A 23,769-nucleotide genomic window follows, 5' to 3' on the forward strand; every position below is an offset into this window, starting at 1 on the left:
CTATATACATTACTGTATACACAACACTTAGTGTATACACTAGTCTAAATAAAGGGGGAATAGTCTTTATCCAAGAAGACTGACAACACATAAAAAGTAGCTCCAACCCACTTTGGACACAAATTTAAGCCAAGTCGTGAACTCAGAAAACAGTTCCACCTAGAGCCAGGATTCTAACCTGTGTCGTAGTGGTGAGAGTTAATATAATTAACTTAAAAAAATATATATATATATAAACTTGCACCTCACGCTTCAAGGCATCTACTACTGTTGGACCACTTACACCAAGCTTCGGGATGGAGCCACTTATGACAGCAGTATCTCAATGATCGGGGGACTTGACTCCTACACAAATAGCAAAGAAACTTGGTACTATCTCAGTAAGTACATCCACCCCTTGTTGGGTTACATGTGTTTTCTATGATCAGGGGACTTGCCTTAAAGCAAGAAGACCTTATACTACCCCAGTAAGTTACTTGGATAACATGTGGTAGGACGATTATAGTTTTACCTTTGCTAGAAGTCTATGGATGTTGTATATTTCGGTCTGCAGTATAGCCCTGCCTGAATGTGACCAGAACAATTTCCACAAATTAAAGAAAACCCTGATAAACGGAAAAACTGAAAGAGTTACCTATAAAAAGGCATTGCTGGGGATTTTTAACATGTTGACTTGATTTTTGCAAGACTTAATTCTATTTTTTATAAACTAACTAGTGACCTTTGCTTTTAGCAATTATCCTGGGCGTTATCCTCGGCATCCTTGTACTGATCCTCCTCGCCCTACGCAAGAGAATCCAAATTGCCATCGCTCTGATCAAAGAGTCCAGCCGGTAGGCCACCAGTCATGTCCCCTGAATGGAGGGAGAGGGGGAACTGAGTGATGGGGGGGGGGGGGGGGGAGAGAGGGGGCACTGAGTTATGGGGGGAGGGAGGGGGCACTGAGTGATGGGGGAGGGAGGGGGAACTGACTGATGAGGGGGAGGGAGGGGGAACTGAGTGATGAGGGGGAGGGAGGGGGAACTGAGTGATGGGGGAAGGAGGGAGAACTGAGTAATGAGGGGAGGGAGGGGACACTGAGTGATGGAGGGGAGGTAGGGGGCACTGAGTGATGAAGGGGAGGGAGGGGGCACTGAGTGATGAAGGGGAGGGAGGGGGCACTGAGTGATGGGGGGAGGGAGGGGGCACTGAATGATGGGGGAGGGAGGGGGCACTGAGTGATGGGGGGAGGGAGGGGGCACTGAGTGATGGGGGGAGGGAAGAGGCACTGAGTGATGAGGGGGAGGGAGGGGGGACTGAATGATGGGGGAAGGGAGGGGGCACTGAGTGATGGGGGAGGGAGGGGGGCACTGAATGATGGGGGGAGGGAGGGGGCACTGAGTGATGAAGGAGAGGGAGGGGGCACTGAGTGATGAAGGAGAGGGAGGGGGCACTGAGTGATGGGGGAGGGAGGGGGCACTGAGTGATGGGGGAGGGAGGGGGCACTGAGTGATGGGGGAGGGAGGGGGCACTGAGTGATGGGGAGGGAGGGGGCACTGAATGATGGAGGTGAGGGAGGGGGCACTGAGTGATTGGGGGGGGGGAGGGAGGGGGCACTGAGTGATGTGGGAAAGGGGGTACCAAGTGATCTAAATGGTATTTTTACAATACTCTACCTTGTATGTAAGGTAGGTGAGGTAGGGAAGGGGTGCAGGGATGATATTCACGGCTGTGTTTTCTGTTCTACTAGCGCCATCACCAACATAGTGTTCACCCTGTTCTTTCCGTTCATCCCGTGGATTTTGCAGCTGATTCTGTTTGGATGGTTTGTCTCTGTGTTGGTGTATCCTTTAGCACCATGTGCTCTCAGGGCATCTTGCCCTAACAGATGCGACTTTTGGAAGGCAAACCCAAGAGTGCTTCTACTTTTGGCTACAAATTCAGAACAAGAAAAAGCAATATATTTCATGCTACGCCTATAGCCAAATTTTTTTGTCAGAAAGAGCATATTTTCATCGAACAAAGTTTGTGAAATTAATGATTGCACTTGCATCTTTCATTGAGTTAATTTAGTGACTGTTACTTTTACCTCAAGTTTTTGGACCCTTGACTTGGCTCCTTAGTTTCCTGGTGACATCAGGAGCTACTGTCTACAAAAATGTGGATGGCAACGGAACCACAGGCTCTACCTGCTCGACACCAGTATGTCAATGTTGTGACTTGTGTTTTTTAAAGGTCACATGTTGTGACTTGTGTTTTTGATATATATATCATATGTTGTGACTTGTGTATAGTATAAGGTTACAGATTTTTGGGAAAAAAAGAGTTAACAGTTAACAGTTTTTTTTTGTGCTTTGATGTATAGGGCATTGTGACACAGACAGGAGTCAGCAGTAACATCACATGCCAATATATCAACTTCGCAGACAATGAGTAAGTATAAGAAGTTAAGAATTTGATGTTTGTCTGGTCTGTACCTATATAATGAGTAAGTATAGGAAGTTTAAGACCAAAATATGGGCCACTGAAGCACTGTTTAATACTATTTCTAACCTCTCTTACCTATTTCTAACCTCTCTTACCTATTTCTAACCTTTCTATCCTTTTTCCATATTATCATTAATGTGCCCCAATCTAATGTTTATATTCCCTTATCATGTGTGCCCCAATCTAATGTTTATATTCCCTTATCATGCGTGTCCCAATCTAATGTTTATATTCCCTTATCATGTGTGCCCCAATCTAATGTTGATATTCCCTTATCATGCGTGCCCCAATCTAATGTTGATATTCCCTTATCATGTGTGCCCCAATCTAATGTTGATATTCCCTTATCATGTGTGCCCCAATCTAATGTTTATATTCCCTTATCATGTGTGCCCCAATCTAATGTTGATATTCCCTTATCATGCGTGCCCCAATCTAATGTTGATATTCCCTTATCATGTGTGCCCCAATCTAATGTTTATATTCCCTTATCATGTGTGCCCTAATCTAATGTTTATATTCCCTTATCATGTGTGCCCCAATCTAATGTTTATATTCCCTTATCATGTGTGCCCCAATCTAATGTTCATATTCCCTTATCATGCGTGCCCCAATCTAATGTTGATATTCCCTTATCATGTGTGCCCCAATCTAATGTTGATATTCCCTTATCATGCGTGCCCCAATCTAATGTTGATATTCCCTTATCATGTGTGCCCCAATCTAATGTTGATATTCCCTTATCATGTGTGCCCCAATCTAATGTTTATATTCCCTTATCATGTGTGCCCCAATCTAATGTTTATATTCCCTTATCATGTGTGCCCCAATCTAATGTTTATATTCCCTTATCATGTGTGCCCCAATCTAATGTTCATATTCCCTTATCATGCGTGCCCCAATCTAATGTTGATATTCCCTTATCATGCGTGCCCTAATCTAATGTTGATATTCCCTTATCATGTGTGCCCCAATCTAATGTTGATATTCCCTTATCATGTGTGCCCCAATCTAATGTTTATATTCCCTTATCATGTGTGCCCTAATCTAATGTTTGTATTCCCTTATCATGTGTGCCCTAATCTAATGTTTATATTCCCTTATCATGCGTGCTCCAATCTAATGTTGATATTCCCTTATCATGTGTGCCCCAATCTAATGTTGATATTCCTTATCATGTGTGCCCCAATCTAATGTTTATATTCCCTTATCATGCGTGCCCCAATCTAATGTTTTATATTCCCTTATCATGTGTGCCCCAATCTAATGTTTATATTCCCTTATCATGTGTGCCCCAATCTAATGTTGATATTCCTTATCATGTGTGCCCCCAATCTAATGTTGATATTCCCTTATCATGTGTGCCCCAATCTAATGTTGATATTCCCTTATCATGTGTGCCCCCAATCTAATGTTGATATTCCCTTATCATGTGTGCCCCAATCTAATGTTTATATTCCCTTATCATGCGTGCCCCAATCTAATGTTTATATTCCCTTATCATGTGTGCCCCAATCTAATGTTTATATTCCCTTATCATGTGTGCCCCAATCTAATGTTGATATTCCCTTATCATGTGTGCCCCAATCTAATGTTGATATTCCCTTATCATGTGTGCCCCAATCTAATGTTCATATTCCCTTATCATGCCGTGCCCCAATCTAATGTTGATATTCCCTTATCATGTGTGCCCCAATCTAATGTTTATATTCCCTTATCATGTGTGCCCCAATCTAATGTTTATATTCCCTTATCATGTGTGCCCCAATCTAATGTTGATATTCCCTTATCATGCGTGCCCCAATCTAATGTTGATATTCCTTATCATGTGTGCCCCAATCTAATGTTGATATTCCCTTATCATGCGTGCCCCAATCTAATGTTGATATTCCCTTATCATGTGTGCCCCAATCTAATGTTGATATTCCCTTATCATGTGTGCCCCAATCTAATGTTTATATTCCCTTATCATGTGTGCCCCAATCTATGTTCATATTCCCTTATCATGTGTGCCCTAATCTAATGTTGATATTCCCTTATCATGCGTGCCCTAATCTAATGTTGATATTCCCTTATCATGTGTGCCCCAATCTAATGTTGATATTCCCTTATCATGTGTGCCCCAATCTAATGTTTATATTCCCTTATCATGTGTGCCCTAATCTAATGTTTATATTCCCTTATCATGTGTGCCCTAATCTAATGTTTATATTCCCTTATCATGCGTGCTCCAATCTAATGTTGATATTCCCTTATCATGTGTGCCCCAATCTAATGTTGATATTCCCTTATCATGTGTGCCCCAATCTAATGTTTATATTCCCTTATCATGCGTGCCCCAATCTAATGTTGATATTCCCTTATCATGTGTGCCCCAATCTAATGTTGATATTCCCTTATCATGTGTGCCCCAATCTAATGTTGATATTCCCTTATCATGTGTGCCCCAATCTAATGTTTATATTCCCTTATCATGTGTGCCCTAATCTAATGTTGATATTCCCTTATCATGCGTGCCCTAATCTAATGTTTATATTCCCTTATCATGTGTGCCCTAATCTAATGTTGATATTCCCTTATCATGCGTGCCCTAATCTAATGTTGATATTCCCTTATCATGTGTGCCCCAATCTAATGTTGATATTCCCTTATCATGTGTGCCCCAATCTAATGTTTATATTCCCTTATCATGTGTGCCCTAATCTAATGTTTGTATTCCCTTATCATGTGTGCCCCAATCTAATGTTGATATTCCCTTATCATGTGTGCCCCAATCTAATGTTTATATTCCCTTATCATGTGTGCCCCAATCTAATGTTCATATTCCCTTATCATGTGTGCCCCAATCTAATGTTTATATTCCCTTATCATGTGTGCCCCAATCTAATGTTGATATTCCCTTATCATGTGTGCCCCAATCTAATGTTGATATTCCCTTATCATGTGTGCCCCAATCTAATGTTGATATTCCCTTATCATGTGTGCCCCAATCTAATGTTGATATTCCCTTATCATGTGTGTCCCAATCTAATGCTGATATTCCCTTATCATGTGTGTCCCAATCTAATGTTCATATTCCCTTATCATGTGTGCCCCAATCTAATGTTCATATTCCCTTATCATGTGTGCCCCAATCTAATGTTCATATTCCCTTATCATGTGTGCCCCAATCTAATGTTGATATTCCCTTATCATGTGTGCCCTAATCTAATGTTGATATTCCCTTATCATGTGTGCCCCAATCTAATGTTCATATTCCCTTATCATGTGTGCCCCAATCTAATGTTCATATTCCCTTATCATGTGTGCCCCAATCTAATGTTGATATTCCCTTATCATGTGTGCCCTAATCTAATGTTGATATTCCCTTATCATGTGTGCCCCAATCTAATGTTGATATTCCCTTATCATGTGTGCCCCAATCTAATGTTTATATTCCCTTATCATGTGTGCCCCAATCTAATGTTGATATTCCCTTATCATGCGTGCCCCAATCTAATGTTGATATTCCCTTATCATGTGTGCCCCAATCTAATGTTTATATTCCCTTATCATGTGTGCCCCAATCTAATGTTCATATTCCCTTATCATGTGTGCCCCAATCTAATGTTGATATTCCCTTATCATGTGTGCCCCAATCTAATGTTTATATTCCCTTATCATGTGTGCCCCAATCTAATGTTTATATTCCCTTATCATGTGTGCCCCAATCTAATGTTGATATTCCCTTATCATGTGTGCCCCAATCTAATGTTCATATTCCCTTATCATGTGTGCCCCAATCTAATGTTGATATTCCCTTATCATGTGTGCCCCAATCTAATGTTCATATTCCCTTATCATGTGTGCCCCAATCTAATGTTGATATTCCCTTATCATGTGTGCCCCAATCTAATGTTCATATTCCCTTATCATGTGTGCCCCAATCTAATGTTGATATTCCCTGATCATGTGTGCCCCAATCTAATGTTGATATTCCCTTATCATGTGTGCCCCAATCTAATGTTGATATTCCCTTATCATGTGTGCCCCAATCTAATGTTCATATTCCCTTATCATGTGTGCCCCAATCTAATGTTGATATTCCCTTATCATGTGTGCCCCAATCTAATGTTTATATTCCCTTATCATGTGTGCCCCAATCTAATGTTTATATTCCCTGATCATGCGTGTCCCAATCTAATGTTTATATTCCCTTATCATGTGTGCCCTAATCTAATGTTCATATTCCCTTATCATGTGTGCCCCAATCTAATGTTGATATTCCCTTATCATGCGTGTCCCAATCTAATGTTGATATTCCCTTATCATGTGTGCCCCAATCTAATGTTGATATTCCCTTATCATGTGTGCCCCAATCTAATGTTGATATTCCCTTATCATGCGTGCCCCAATCTAATGTTGATATTCCCTTATCATGTGTGCCCCAATCTAATGTTTATATTCCCTTATCATGTGTGCCCCAATCTAATGTTTATATTCCCTTATCATGTGTGCCCCAATGTAATGTTGATATTCCCTTATCATGCGTGCCCCAATCTAATGTTGATATTCCCTTATCATGTGTGCCCCAATCTAATGTTGATATTCCCTTATCATGTGTGCCCCAATCTAATGTTGATATTCCCTTATCATGTGTGCCCCAATCTAATGTTGATATTCCCTTATCATGTGTGCCCCAATCTAATGTTGATTTTCCCTTATCATGTGTGCCCCAATCTAATGTTTATATTCCCTTATCATGTGTGCCCTAATCTAATGTTGATATTCCCTTATCATGCGTGCCCTAATCTAATGTTGATATTCCCTTATCATGTGTGCCCCAATCTAATGTTGATATTCCCTTATCATGTGTGCCCCAATCTAATGTTTATATTCCCTTATCATGTGTGCCCTAATCTAATGTTTGTATTCCCTTATCATGTGTGCCCTAATCTAATGTTTATATTCCCTTATCATGTGTGCCCCAATCTAATGTTGATATTCCCTTATTATGTGTGCCCCAATCTAATGTTGATATTCCCTTATCATGTGTGCCCCAATCTAATGTTGATATTCCCTTATCATGTGTGCCCCAATCTAATGTTTATATTCCCTTATCATGTGTGCCCTAATCTAATGTTGATATTCCCTTATCATGCGTGCCCTAATCTAATGTTTATATTCCCTTATCATGTGTGCCCTAATCTAATGTTGATATTCCCTTATCATGCGTGCCCTAATCTAATGTTGATATTCCCTTATCATGTGTGCCCCAATCTAATGTTGATATTCCCTTATCATGTGTGCCCCAATCTAATGTTTATATTCCCTTATCATGTGTGCCCTAATCTAATGTTTGTATTCCCTTATCATGTGTGCCCCAATCTAATGTTGATATTCCCTTATCATGTGTGCCCCAATCTAATGTTTATATTCCCTTATCATGTGTGCCCCAATCTAATGTTGATATTCCCTTATCATGCGTGCCCTAATCTAATGTTGATATTCCCTTATCATGTGTGCCCCAATCTAATGTTGATATTCCCTTATCATGTGTGCCCCAATCTAATGTTGATATTCCCTTATCATGTGTGCCCTAATCTAATGTTTATATTCCCTTATCATGTGTGCCCTAATCTAATGTTTATATTCCCTTATCATGCGTGCTCCAATCTAATGTTGATATTCCCTTATCATGTGTGCCCCAATCTAATGTTGATATTCCCTTATCATGTGTGCCCCAATCTAATGTTTATATTCCCTTATCATGCGTGCCCCAATCTAATGTTTATATTCCCTTATCATGTGTGCCCCAATCTAATGTTTATATTCCCTTATCATGTGTGCCCCAATCTAATGTTGATATTCCCTTATCATGTGTGCCCCAATCTAATGTTGATATTCCCTTATCATGTGTGCCCCAATCTAATGTTCATATTCCCTTATCATGCGTGCCCCAATCTAATGTTGATATTCCCTTATCATGTGTGCCCCAATCTAATGTTTATATTCCCTTATCATGTGTGCCCCAATCTAATGTTTATATTCCCTTATCATGTGTGCCCCAATCTAATGTTCATATTCCCTTATCATGCGTGCCCCAATCTAATGTTGATATTCCCTTATCATGTGTGCCCCAATCTAATGTTGATATTCCCTTATCATGCGTGCCCCAATCTAATGTTGATATTCCCTTATCATGTGTGCCCCAATCTAATGTTGATATTCCCTTATCATGTGTGCCCCAATCTAATGTTTATATTCCCTTATCATGTGTGCCCCAATCTAATGTTCATATTCCCTTATCATGTGTGCCCCAATCTAATGTTGATATTCCCTTATCATGTGTGCCCCAATCTAATGTTTATATTCCCTTATCATGCGTGCCCCAATCTAATGTTTATATTCCCTTATCATGTGTGCCCCAATCTAATGTTGATATTCCCTTATCATGTGTGCCCCAATCTAATGTTGATATTCCCTTATCATGTGTGCCCCAATCTAATGTTGATATTCCCTTATCATGTGTGCCCCAATCTAATGTTTATATTCCCTTATCATGTGTGCCCCAATCTAATCTTCATATTCCCTTATCATGTGTGCCCCAATCGAATGTTCATATTCCCTTATCATGCGTGCCCCAATCTAATGTTGATATTCCCTTATCATGTGTGCCCCAATCTAATGTTTATATTCCCTTATCATGTGTGCCCCAATCTAATGTTGATATTCCCTTATCATGTGTGCCCCAATCTAATGTTCATATTCCCTTATCATGTGTGCCCCAATCTAATGTTTATATTCCCTGATCATGCGTGTCCCAATCTAATGTTTATATTCCCTTATCATGTGTGCCCCAATCTAATGTTTATATTCCCTTATCATGTGTGCCCCAATCTAATGTTGATATTCCCTTATCATGTGTGCCCCAATCTAATGTTTATATTCCCTTATCATGTGTGCCCCAATCTAATGTTGATATTCCCTTATCATGTGTGCCCCAATCTAATGTTTATATTCCCTTATCATGTGTGTCCCAATCTAATGTTGATATTCCCTTATCATGTGTGCCCCAATCTAATGTTGATATTCCCTTATCATGTGTGCCCCAATCTAATGTTTATATTCCCTTATCATGTGTGCCCCAATCTAATGTTTATATTCCCTTATCATGTGTGCCCCAATCTAATGTTGATATTCCCTTATCATGTGTGCCCCAATCTAATGTTGATATTCCCTTATCATGTGTGCCCCAATCTAATGTTGATATTCCCTTATCATGTGTGCCCCAATCTAATGTTGATATTCCCTTATCATGTGTGCCCCAATCTAATGTTTATATTCCCTTATCATGTGTGCCCCAATCTAATGTTTATATTCCCTTATCATGTGTGCCCCAATCTAATGTTGATATTCCCTTATCATGCGTGTCCCAATCTAATGTTTATATTCCCTTATCATGTGTGCCCCAATCTAATGTTGATATTCCCTTATCATGTGTGCCCCAATCTAATGTTCATATTCCCTTATCATGTGTGCCCCAATCTAATGTTTATATTCCCTTATCATGTGTGCCCCAATCTAATGTTTATATTCCCTGATCATGTGTGCCCTAATCTAATGTTGATATTCCCTTATCATGTGTGTCCCAATCTAATGTTTATATTCCCTTATCATGTGTGTCCCAATCTAATGTTTATATTCCCTGATCATGTGTGCCCCAATCTAATGTTCATATTCCCTTATCATGTGTGCCCCAATCTAATGTTTATATTCCCTTATCATGTGTGCCCCAATCTAATGTTGATATTCCCTTATCATGTGTGCCCCAATCTAATGTTGATATTCCCTTATCATGTGTGCCCCAATCTAATGTTGATATTCCCTTATCATGTGTGCCCCAATCTAATGTTGATATTCCCTTATCATGTGTGTCCCAATCTAATGCTGATATTCCCTTATCATGTGTGTCCCAATCTAATGTTCATATTCCCTTATCATGTGTGCCCCAATCTAATGTTCATATTCCCTTATCATGTGTGCCCCAATCTAATGTTGATATTCCCTTATCATGTGTGCCCCAATCTAATGTTGATATTCCCTTATCATGTGTGCCCTAATCTAATGTTGATATTCCCTTATCATGTGTGCCCCAATCTAATGTTCATATTCCCTTATCATGTGTGCCCCAATCTAATGTTCATATTCCCTTATCATGTGTGCCCCAATCTAATGTTGATATTCCCTTATCATGTGTGCCCTAATCTAATGTTGATATTCCCTTATCATGTGTGCCCCAATCTAATGTTGATATTCCCTTATCATGTGTGCCCCAATCTAATGTTTATATTCCCTTATCATGTGTGCCCCAATCTAATGTTGATATTCCCTTATCATGCGTGCCCCAATCTAATGTTGATATTCCCTTATCATGTGTGCCCCAATCTAATGTTTATATTCCCTTATCATGTGTGCCCCAATCTAATGTTCATATTCCCTTATCATGTGTGCCCCAATCTAATGTTGATATTCCCTTATCATGTGTGCCCCAATCTAATGTTTATATTCCCTTATCATGTGTGCCCCAATCTAATGTTTATATTCCCTTATCATGTGTGCCCCAATCTAATGTTGATATTCCCTTATCATGTGTGCCCCAATCTAATGTTCATATTCCCTTATCATGTGTGCCCCAATCTAATGTTGATATTCCCTTATCATGTGTGCCCCAATCTAATGTTGATATTCCCTTATCATGTGTGCCCCAATCTAATGTTGATATTCCCTTATCATGTGTGCCCCAATCTAATGTTCATATTCCCTTATCATGTGTGCCCCAATCTAATGTTGATATTCCCTGATCATGTGTGCCCCAATCTAATGTTGATATTCCCTTATCATGTGTGCCCCAATCTAATGTTGATATTCCCTTATCATGTGTGCCCCAATCTAATGTTCATATTCCCTTATCATGTGTGCCCCAATCTAATGTTGATATTCCCTTATCATGTGTGCCCCAATCTAATGTTTATATTCCCTTATCATGTGTGCCCCAATCTAATGTTTATATTCCCTGATCATGCGTGTCCCAATCTAATGTTTATATTCCCTTATCATGTGTGCCCTAATCTAATGTTCATATTCCCTTATCATGTGTGCCCCAATCTAATGTTGATATTCCCTTATCATGCGTGTCCCAATCTAATGTTGATATTCCCTTATCATGTGTGCCCCAATCTAATGTTTATATTCCCTTATCATGTGTGCCCCAATCTAATGTTGATATTCCCTTATCATGTGTGCCCCAATCTAATGTTGATATTCCCTTATCATGTGTGCCCCAATCTAATGTTGATATTCCCTTATCATGTGTGCCCCAATCTAATGTTGATATTCCCTTATCATGTGTGCCCCAATCTAATGTTGATATTCCCTTATCATGTGTGCCCCAATCTAATGTTGATATTCCCTTATCATGTGTGCCCCAATCTAATGTTGATATTCCCTTATCATGTGTGCCCCAATCTAATGTTCATATTCCCTTATCATGTGTGCCCTAATCTAATGTTTATATTCCCTTATCATGCGTGCCCTAATCTAATGTTTGTATTCCCTTATCATGCGTGCCCTAATCTAATGTTTGTATTCCCTAATAATGTTCATGAGTTAAGTCTGTCCTTACCTGTCGTTAACCCCTCTCTTTCTAGTCACGTGTTCCGCATGCAAGTGTACCACTTGTTCGGATGGTTTTGGATCATGAACTTCATCATCGCCCTTGGCCAGTGTGTTCTTGCAGGCGCCTTCGCCTCCTACTACTGGGCCTTTGACAAGAAAAACGTAAGTACACAACATCTCACTAAACCATGGTCACCCATTGGCTCAATACATGTCATGTGATCGCGAATGTGATATACCATTGGCTCGTTAATTTCATGTGATCGCGAATATGATTTCCCATTGGCTCAAGACGTGTCATGTGATTGCTACTGTGATCTCCCATTGGCTCAATACATGTCATGTGATCGCAAAATGTGATCTCCCATTCATCAAAAATGTAATATTCTGTTCTAACACCGAAATATAGACAATAAACACAATTTCGCTTGGAGAATTGTGTATTTGTTCGTTTGTAGGATAACATACACATTCTACACATGTTGATATTGATAATAGTATAAATACAAATATAAATGGAAATGTCATACAATGTTAGTAATCCATGAAAAAAAAAAAAACTAACCGGTGTGTCAGGCAGGCCAGGAAAACCGCTGAAAAACTATATATGAAAAATTCTTAGTAGACCTGCATCGGGCCGAGTTATAACTTCAGATCACCCGACAGGAGAAAAAATAATGCTGACCATGCAATGGATTTGGCAAATTCTATGCGCTCTTTAAACTTCATTTCTTAAGATTTTGACGCAGATGACACTAAACAGCGTGGGAATTTAATAAGTCACTGTTTGCCACTTTACATAGAGGTTTTGAAGCTGCGCCGGACTTGATGCTATGAAGGCCGTAGTTTGAAGTATCACTGATGACATCTTTGAGATACTTCTTTCTAACCCTTTTAGAATACGAAATACCTAATGACTCGTGGAAGTATTCACCGTTCTTGGTACTCACGATTCTCCTCGTAACTGTCACGTCTGATGAAGAACTATCTGTCAAGCGATTAAGTAAGCGCTCAGTTATAGCGACAGCACAACAGAAATTGCCTGTCCTTGCAAACCCTGATTTGCGACCTTCTCTGTCCTTGCAAACCCTGATTTGCGACCTTCTCTGTCCTTGCAAACCCTGATTTGCGACCTTCTCTGTCCTTGCAAACCCTGATTTGCGACCTTCTCTATCCTTGCAAACCCTGATTTGCGACCTTCTCTGTCCTTGCAAACCCTGATTTGCGACCTTCTCTGTCCTTGCAAACCCTGATTTGCGACCTACTCTGTCCTTGCAAACTCTGATTTGCGACCTTCTCTGTCCTTGCAAACCCTGATTTGCGACCTTCTCTGTACTGGTCGTTTTTGCGTCTAGGAACATTGATAGCCATCTGAATTGGGATATCGAAAGGATAGCAAGATAGCTCACTGGGCCAAAAAAAAAGCAGAATAACCGACTAAAGCAGCAAATGAAAATCTGATGTTGAGCTAAACTTGTGGCTCTGTATAAAAGAATCAGCTATTCTCTTGACCTAATCAACTGAAAACGTTTCTTTAGATATTGAACTGGTCTAGCTAGCTTCCTTTTTACACCTTAGTGTGACAAAAGGTTGTCCGTAGAAATCTACCGGCCAATATGTTGGCCTATCTTATGCTATATACCTCTGTCTCTGCTGCGGAAACACCTGTGCAGATTTCTGTGTAAGATGCGTGATATATAAGGCAACATGGATCGGCTTGGCGGGCATCACTATATCCACTGTGCCGAGCCCACAACATGGATTGGCTTGGCGGGCATCACTATATCAACTAAGCCGAGCCCACAACATGGATCGGCTTGGCGGGCATCACTATATCCACTGAGCCGAGCCCACAACATGGACCGGCTTGGCGGGCATCACTATATCCACTGAGCCGACAACACCATCTCTCCCAACCAAGTCTGTACTTCTGTACTTCTGGACTGGCCTTAGATGCCAATTGGAGGTCCCTTAGGTCTGGTGTAAGATTCTCAAAATGAATGTACTTCAAAGCTGGCTCCTTCCATATGCCCTGATTCAGATATGCCTGTAATGACAAGACAATAAAAAACAAAACTATAGTAGGGTATATTTCGTACTGGGGGTGGGCAGGCAATTTTGCAAAACCCTGGGCTAAAAAAATTTGAACCATCCCCCCCCCCCCGCCCCTCAAATCCAAGCCCAAAAATCGTGACCCCCTCCTGACCGGACGCCCAAAAAATTTGCAGCCCCAAATCCATTATTGTCCATCATTGTCCAATCCAGTATTATCCATTATTGTTATCACTGATTGACTAAAGTTTCCATATTTTAATGCATCTTATAATACTTTTGCATAACATGCGTTATAATTTACTCTTTTATGTTTTAATACATCTTGTTCTACTTGTGTATAACATGAGTTATAGTTTACTGTTTTATGTTTTAATACATCTTGTTCTACTTGTGTATAACATTCGTTATAGTTTACTCTTTTATGTTTTAATGCATCTTGTTCTACTTGTGTATAACATTTGTTATAGTTTACTCTTTTATGTTTTAATACATCTTGTTCTACTTGTGTATAACATTCGTTACAGTTTACTCTTTTATGTTTTAATACATCTTGTTATACTTGTGTATAACATTCGTTATAGTTTACTCTTTTATGTTTTAATACATCTTGTTCTACTTGTGTATAACATGCGTTATAGTTTACTCTTTTATGTTTTAATGCATCTTGTTCTACTTGTGTATAATATTCGTTATAGTTTACTGTTTTATGTTTTAATACATCTTGTTCTACTTGTGTATAACATTCGTTATAGTTTACTCTTTTATGTTTTAATGCATCTTGTTCTACTTGTGTATAACATTCGTTATAATTTACTGTTTTATGTTTTAATACATCTTGTTCTACTTGTGTATAACATTCGTTATAGTTTACTCTTTTATGTTTTAATACATCTTGTTCTACTTGTGTATAACATTCGTTATAGTTTACTCTTTTATGTTTTAATACATCTTGTTCTACTTGTGTATAACATTCGTTATAGTTTACTGTTTTATGTTTTAATACATCTTGTTCTACTTGTGTATAACATGCGTTATAGTTTACTGTTTTATGTTTTAATGCATCTTGTTCTACTTGTGTATAACATGCGTTACAGTTTACTGTTTTATGTTTTAATACATCTTGTTCTACTTGTGTATAACATTCGTTATAATTTACTCTTTTATGTTTTAATGCATCTTGTTCTACTTGTGTATAACATTCGTAATAGTTTACTCTTTTATGTTTTAATACATCTTGTTCTACTTGTGTATAACATTCGTTATAATTTACTCTTTTATGTTTTAATACATCTTGTTCTACTTGTTTTATAACATTCGTTACAGTTTACTGTTTTATGTTTTAATGCATCTTGTTCTACTTGTGTATAACATTCGTTATAGTTTACTCTTTTATGTTTTAATACATCTTGTTCTACTTGTGTATAACATGCGTTATAGTTTACTCTTTTATGTTTTAATACATCTTGTTCTACTTGTGTATAACATTCGTTATAGTTTACTCTTTTATGTTTTAATACATCTTGTTCTACTTGTGTATAACATTCGTTATAGTTTACTGTTTTATGTTTTAATACATCTTGTTCTACTTGTGTATAACATTCGTTACAGTTTACTCTTTTATGTTTTAATACATCTTGTTCTACTTGTGTATAACATTCGTTATAGTTTACTCTTTTATGTTTTAATACATCTTGTTCTACTTGTGTATAACATTCGTTATAGCTTACTCTTTTATGTTTTAATACATCTTGTTCTACTTGTGTATAACATGCGTTATAGTTTACTCTTTTATGTTTTAATGCATCTTGTTCTACTTGTGTATAACATGCGTTATAGTTTACTGTTTTAGTATTTTAATACATCTTGTTCTACTTGTGTATAACATGCGTTATAGTTTACTCTTTTATGTTTTAATACATCTTGTTCTACTTGTGTATAACATTCGTTATAGTTTACTGTTTTAGTATTTTAATGCATCTTGTTCTACTTGCGTATAACATTCGTTATAGTTTACTCTTTTATGTTTTAATACATCTTGTTCTACTTGTGTATAACATTCGTTATAGTTTACTCTTTTATGTTTTAATGCATCTTGTTCTACTTGTGTATAACATGCGTTATAATTTACTGTTTTATGTTTTAATGCATCTTGTTCTACTTGTGTATAACATTCGTTATAGTTTACTCTTTTATGTTTTAATACATCTTGTTCTACTTGTGTATAACATGCGTTATAGTTTACTCTTTTATGTTTTAATACATCTTGTTCTACTTGTGTATAACATTCGTTATAGTTTACTCTTTTATGTTTTAATGCATCTTGTTCTACTTGTGTATAGCATTCGTTATAGTTTACTCTTTTATGTTTTAATACATCTTGTTCTACTTGTGTATAACATTCGTTATAATTTACTCTTTTATGTTTTAATACATCTTGTTCTACTTGTGTATAACATTCGTTATAGTTTACTCTTTTATGTTTTAATACATCTTGTTCTACTTGTGTATAACATGAGTTATAGTTTACTTTTTTATGTTTTAATACATCTTGTTCTACTTGTGTATAACATTCGTTATAGTTTACTCTTTTATGTTTTAATACATCTTGTTCTACTTGTGTATAACATGCGTTATAGTTTACTCTTTTATGTTTTAATACATCTTGTTCTACTTGTGTATAACATTCGTTACAGTTTACTGTTTTATGTTTTAATACATCTTGTTCTACTTGTGTATAATATTCGTTATAGTTTACTGTTTTAGTATTTTAATACATCTTGTTCTACTTGTGTATAACATTCGTTATAGTTTACTCTTTTATGTTTTAATGCATCTTGTTCTACTTGTGTATAACATTCGTTATAATTTACTCTTTTATGTTTTAATACATCTTGTTCTACTTGTGTATAACATTTGTTATAGTTTACTCTTTCATGTTTTAATGCATCTTGTTCTACTTGCGTATAACATTCGTTATAGTTTACTCTTTTATGTTTTAATACATCTTGTTCTACTTGTGTATAACATTCGTTATAGTTTACTCTTTTATGTTTTAATGCATCTTGTTCTACTTGTGTATAACATGCGTTATAATTTACTGTTTTATGTTTTAATACATCTTGTTCTACTTGTGTATAACATTCGTTATAGTTTACTCTTTTATGTTTTAATACATCTTGTTCTACTTGTGTATAACATTCGTTATAATTTACTCTTTTATGTTTTAATACATCTTGTTCTACTTGTGTATAACATTCGTTACAGTTTACTCTTTTATGTTTTAATACATCTTGTTCTACTTGTGTATAACATTCGTTATAATTTACTCTTTTATGTTTTAATACATCTTGTTCTACTTGTGTATAACATTCGTTATAGTTTACTGTTATATGTTTTAATGCATCTTGTTCTACTTGTGTATAACATTCGTTATAGTTTACTCTTTTATGTTTTAATACATCTTGTTCTACTTGTGTATAACATTCGTTACAGTTTACTGTTTTATGTTTTAATACATCTTGTTCTACTTGTGTATAATATTCGTTATAGTTTACTGTTTTAGTATTTTAATACATCTTGTTCTACTTGTGTATAACATTCGTTATAGTTTACTCTTTTATGTTTTAATGCATCTTGTTCTACTTGTGTATAACATTCGTTATAATTTACTCTTTTATGTTTTAATACATCTTGTTCTACTTGTGTATAACATTTGTTATAGTTTACTCTTTTATGTTTTAATGCATCTTGTTCTACTTGCGTATAACATTCGTTATAGTTTACTCTTTTATGTTTTAATACATCTTGTTCTACTTGTGTATAACATTCGTTATAGTTTACTCTTTTATGTTTTAATGCATCTTGTTCTACTTGTGTATAACATGCGTTATAATTTACTGTTTTATGTTTTAATGCATCTTGTTCTACTTGTGTATAACATTCGTTATAGTTTACTCTTTTATGTTTTAATACATCTTGTTCTACTTGTGTATAACATGCGTTATAGTTTACTCTTTTATGTTTTAATACATCTTGTTCTACTTGTGTATAACATTCGTTATAGTTTACTCTTTTATGTTTTAATGCATCTTGTTCTACTTGTGTATAGCATTCGTTATAGTTTACTCTTTTATGTTTTAATACATCTTGTTCTACTTGTGTATAACATTCGTTATAATTTACTCTTTTATGTTTTAATACATCTTGTTCTACTTGTGTATAACATTCGTTATAGTTTACTCTTTTATGTTTTAATACATCTTGTTCTACTTGTGTATAACATGAGTTATAGTTTACTTTTTTATGTTTTAATACATCTTGTTCTACTTGTGTATAACATTCGTTATAGTTTACTCTTTTATGTTTTAATACATCTTGTTCTACTTGTGTATAACATGCGTTATAGTTTACTCTTTTATGTTTTAATACATCTTGTTCTACTTGTGTATAACATTCGTTACAGTTTACTGTTTTATGTTTTAATACATCTTGTTCTACTTGTGTATAATATTCGTTATAGTTTACTGTTTTAGTATTTTAATACATCTTGTTCTACTTGTGTATAACATTCGTTATAGTTTACTCTTTTATGTTTTAATGCATCTTGTTCTACTTGTGTATAACATTCGTTATAATTTACTGTTTTAATATTTTAATGCGTCTTATAATACTTGATCTTATTATCTGACAGGACATACCCACATTTCCAGTTGCTGCGTCATTCTACCGCACTTTAAGGTCAGTGGTCTTAACAAACACCCTACAAACAATTTTTTACAGTAAAGTCTTTGTTTTGAGTTATCGTGGTTGTTCATACTAATAGTATTACCGTAAAACCTCTGGATGACCCTCTTTGGACGTGTGAGTAGACTTTAAGAAACTCTAAATTTCTAAAGCCAGCGAGGGAATAAAAATCGATTTGAAGGATAATTTAGGATAAATTAGATAATAAGTGACATGATATAATGCTTCATTTGCATTTCATTGTTTCTCTATTTTACCCACTATATCCCTCCCCAGGCTTTCGAAATGTAGAGTGCACTGTTGGGTATAAAAGCAACCACACATCCAAAGATGGTCATTCGATTGGTCAAAGCGCACATGTGTTCAAGTCAAGTCAAATTCAGGACCGAAAAACATAAAGATACTATCTATGTCTCGACCAGGAATCAAACCCGTTTAAGCAGATGTGAGCGGCCCCAGATGCTAACACATTGGGTCGCCCATGATTTCTTGTCCTTATATCACACTAAATCGCTAGGGTTTTTATAAGTATCGGTTCACTGGTTTTTATAAGTATCGGTTCACTGTGGTTTTTATAAGTATCGGTTCATTGTGGTTTTTATAAGTATCGGTTCATTGTGGTTTTTATAAGTATCGGTTTATTGTGTTTTTTATAAGTATCGGTTCATTGTGGTTTTTATAAGTATCGGTTCATTATGGTTTTTATAAGTATCGGTTCATTGTGGTTTTTATAAGTATCGGTTCATTGTGGTTTTTATAAGTATCGGTTCATTATGGTTTTTAGAAGTATCGGTTCATTGTGGTTTTTATAAGTATCGGTTCATTGTGGTTTTTATAAGTATCGGTTCATTGTGGTTTTTATAAGTATCGGTTCATTGTGGTTTTTATAAGTATCGGTTCATTGTGGTTTTTATAAGTATCGGTTCATTGTGGTTTTTATAAATATCGGTTCATTGTGGTTTTTATAAGTATCGGTTCATTATGGTTTTTATAAGTATCGGTTTATTGTTTATTAGGTATCACGCTAAATCGCTAGCGTTCTGCTTTCTGATTTTGAGTTTTCGTGTTTTTTTATGAGAATCAGTTCATTGTGGTTTTATAAGTATCGGTTCATTGTTATTTAGGTATCACACGGGGTCGCTAGCTTTCGGCTCTCTCATCATCGCTATCGTTCAACTCATCCGCGCCGCCCTAGAGTATCTGGACCATAAGCTCAGAGGTAAGAAATAAGAGACGGTTATATATTATGGTAGTCATTAGAAGGGTTATCAAATCAATCATCTGCCATCTATCTTTTCATCTAGTTTTTTTGTACTCATCCCATCAATGACGTTGATATTAATATGGTTATAATAAAGGTGATGATGGTGGTGATGATGATGGTGGTGGAGATTATGTTGATGGTAGTAGTGACATTCGGTTATTTTGATTTTCGTAGTGATATTGATGATGATGGTGATAGTGGTGATGGTGATGATGGTGATGATGATGATGTTGGTGGTGATGATGATGATGATGATGATGATGATGATGATGATGATGATGATGATGATAATGGTGATGATGATGGTGATGGTGATGGTGATGGTGATGGTGATGGTGATGGTGATGGTGATGGTGATGGTGATGGTGATGGTGATGGTGATGGTGATGGTGATGGTGATGGTGATGGTGATGGTGGTGGTGATGGTGATGGTGGTGGTGATGGTGGTGGTGGTGGTGATGGTGGTGGTGATGTTTGTGGTGATGTTTGTGGTGATGATGGTGGTGATGATGGTGGTGATGATGGTGGTGATGATGATGATGGTGGTGGTGATGATGGTGTTGATGATGGTGGTGATGATGATGGTGGTGGTGATATTAGTAATGATGATGGAAGCACTATTTTACAATAATGATGATTATTACTTATGTTAGGACAATTGATAATAAGATGTTATTAGAGATAGTTATGATGAAGACAATGTGGCTATGGTGGTGCTGGGATGCTTATAATTTGGTCAACTTTACAGGTCAGCCTGGACAGCAGAGTGAAATAGCCAAGTATCTGATGAAGTAAGTCTAGAATCAGTGTATCCATTGCCTCACGTAAAAAGAGTGATGGACCCAAATGGACCTCTTTGATTGTTAAACGTGTCATGTCTTTTCCAGGTGCCTCAAGTGCTGTTTCTGGTGTCTGGAGAAATTTCTCAAGTTTTTGAACAAGAATGCATACATCGAGGTGAGCGAGGGACACAGGGGAAGTACTTATAGTAATAAGGATTTTAAGAAAAGTTTTATTTTTCAATCTTATCTGAGTTCATCGAGCTGAGCATGAGTCACAGGGTAAAGTACTAACAAGTAATATAGATATAAGATTATAAGCATGATTTCAGAGGTTGAAAACTGATTTAAAAGTATAATAACGCAGTTCTTGGCAAACTTGATGAGCCGGGGTAGTTTTTACTTACCAAGCATTTGAGGTTACCGCAGGTTACTTCCTAAATTCAATCCCTGAATTTACAGTGCGAATTTCCAGACTAGCAAGAGAATTTCGTGGTTTTTACTGTAAACATATTTCACCAGGAAGTAGGTAAAAATGACCAATATCGGAGGAGGGTCTCCTCAAATACAATATCGGAGGGGGGACTTCTTGAATACAATATCGAATGGGGGGTCTCCTAGAATACAATATCGTAGGGGGGTCTTCTTGAATACAATATCGAATGGGGGGTCTCCTAGAATACAATATCGGAGGGGGGACTTCTTGAATACAATATCGAATGGGGGGTCTCCTAGAATACAATATCGTAGGGGGGTCTTCTTGAATACAATACCGTAGGGGGGTCTTCTTGAATACAATATCGAATGGGGGGTCTCCTAGAATACAATATCGTAGGGGGGTCTTCTTGAATACAATATCGTAGGGGGGTCTTCTTGAATACAATATCGAATGGGGGGTCTCCTAGAATACAATATCGTAGGGGGGTCTTCTTGAATACAATATCGAATGGGGGGTCTCCTAGAATACAATATCGTAGGGGGGTCTTCTTGAATACAATATCGAATGGGGGGTCTCCTAGAATACAATATCGTAGGGGGGTCTTCTTGAATACAATATCGTAGGGGGGTCTTCTTGAATACAATATCGAATGGGGGGTCTCCTAGAATACAATATCGTAGGGGGGTCTTCTTGAATACAATATCGAATGGGGGGTCTCCTAGAATACAATATCGTAGGGGGGTCTTCTTGAATACAATATCGAATGGGGGGTCTCCTAGAATACAATATCGTAGGGGGGTCTTCTTGAATACAATATCGTAGGGGGTCTCCTAGAATACAATATCGAATGGGGGGTCTCCTAGAATACAATATCGTAGGGGGGTCTTCTTGAATACAATATCGAATGGGGGGTCTCCTAGAATACAATATCGAATGGGGGGTCTCCTAGAATACAATATCGAATGGGGGGTCTCCTAGAATACAATATCGTAGGGGGGACTTCTTGAATACAATATCGAATGGGGGGTCTCCTAGAATACAATATCGTAGGGGGGTCTTCTTGAATACAATATCGTAGGGGGGTCTTCTTGAATACAATATCGGATGGGGGGTCTCCTAGAATACAATATCGTAGGGGGGTCTTCTTGAATACAATATCGAATGGGGGGTCTCCTAGAATACAATATCGTAGGGGGGTCTTCTTGAAATCAATATCGAATGGGGGGTCTCCTAGAATACAATATCGTAGGGGGGTCTTCTTGAATACAATATCGAATGGGGGGTCTTCTTGAATACAATATCGAATGGGGGGTCTCCTAGAATACAATATCGTAGGGGGGTCTTCTTGAATACAATATCGAATGGGGGGTCTCCTAGAATACAATATCGTAGGGGGGTCTTCTTGAATACAATATCGAATGGGGGGTCTCCTAGAATACAATATCGTAGGGGGGTCTTCTTGAATACAATATCGAATGGGGGGTCTTCTTGAATACAATATCGAATGGGGGGTCTCCTAGAATACAATATCGTAGGGGGGTCTTCTTGAATACAATATCGAATGGGGGGTCTCCTAGAATACAATATCGTAGGGGGGTCTTCTTGAATACAATATCGAATGGGGGGTCTCCTAGAATACAATATCGTAGGGGGGTCTTCTTGAATACAATATCGTAGGGGGGTCTTCTTGAATACAATATCGAATGGGGGGTCTCCTAGAATACAATATCGTAGGGGGGTCTTCTTGAATACAATATCGAATGGGGGGTCTCCTAGAATACAATATCGTAGGGGGGTCTTCTTGAATACAATATCGAATGGGGGGTCTCCTAGAATACAATATCGTAGGGGGGTCTTCTTGAATACAATATCGTAGGGGGTCTCCTAGAATACAATATCGAATGGGGGGTCTCCTAGAATACAATATCGTAGGGGGGTCTTCTTGAATACAATATCGAATGGGGGGTCTCCTAGAATACAATATCGTAGGGGGGTCTTCTTGAATACAATATCGTAGGGGGGGTCTTCTTGAATACAATATCGAATGGGGGGTCTCCTAGAATACAATATCGTAGGGGGGTCTCCTAGAATACAATATCGAATGGGGGGTCTCCTAGAATACAATATCGTAGGGGGGTCTCCTAGAATACAATATCGAATGGGGGGTCTCCTAGAATACAATATCGTAGGGGGGTCTCCTAGAATACAATATCGAATGGGGGTCTTCTTGAATACAATATCGAATGGGGGGTCTCCTAGAATACAATATCGTAGGGGGGTCTTCTTGAATACAATATCGTAGGGGGGTCTTCTTGAATACAATATCGAATGGGGGGTCTCCTAGAATACAATATCGAATGGGGGGT

At 37.6% G+C, this 23,769-nt stretch overlaps 1 protein-coding gene across 1 annotated transcript in view; it reads left to right on the forward strand.

Annotated features, from left to right (window-relative positions):
* The window catches only part of LOC5507951 (choline transporter-like protein 4), a 43,175-nt gene that overhangs the window by 14,374 nt on the left and 5,032 nt on the right, over positions 1-23,769 (forward strand). The window contains exons 13-22 of the mRNA XM_048731273.1: positions 258-380; positions 734-833; positions 1,730-1,822; positions 2,103-2,181; positions 2,345-2,412; positions 12,156-12,285; positions 18,869-18,915; positions 20,046-20,140; positions 20,934-20,976; positions 21,073-21,142. Coding sequence (XP_048587230.1) covers positions 258-380; positions 734-833; positions 1,730-1,822; positions 2,103-2,181; positions 2,345-2,412; positions 12,156-12,285; positions 18,869-18,915; positions 20,046-20,140; positions 20,934-20,976; positions 21,073-21,142 — 848 coding nt within the window. The remainder of the gene's footprint in view (positions 1-257; positions 381-733; positions 834-1,729; positions 1,823-2,102; positions 2,182-2,344; positions 2,413-12,155; positions 12,286-18,868; positions 18,916-20,045; positions 20,141-20,933; positions 20,977-21,072; positions 21,143-23,769) is intronic.

This window comes from Nematostella vectensis, chromosome 8, assembly GCF_932526225.1.
Source record: "Nematostella vectensis chromosome 8, jaNemVect1.1, whole genome shotgun sequence".
NCBI classification, from domain to species: Eukaryota; Metazoa; Cnidaria; class Anthozoa; order Actiniaria; family Edwardsiidae; genus Nematostella; species Nematostella vectensis.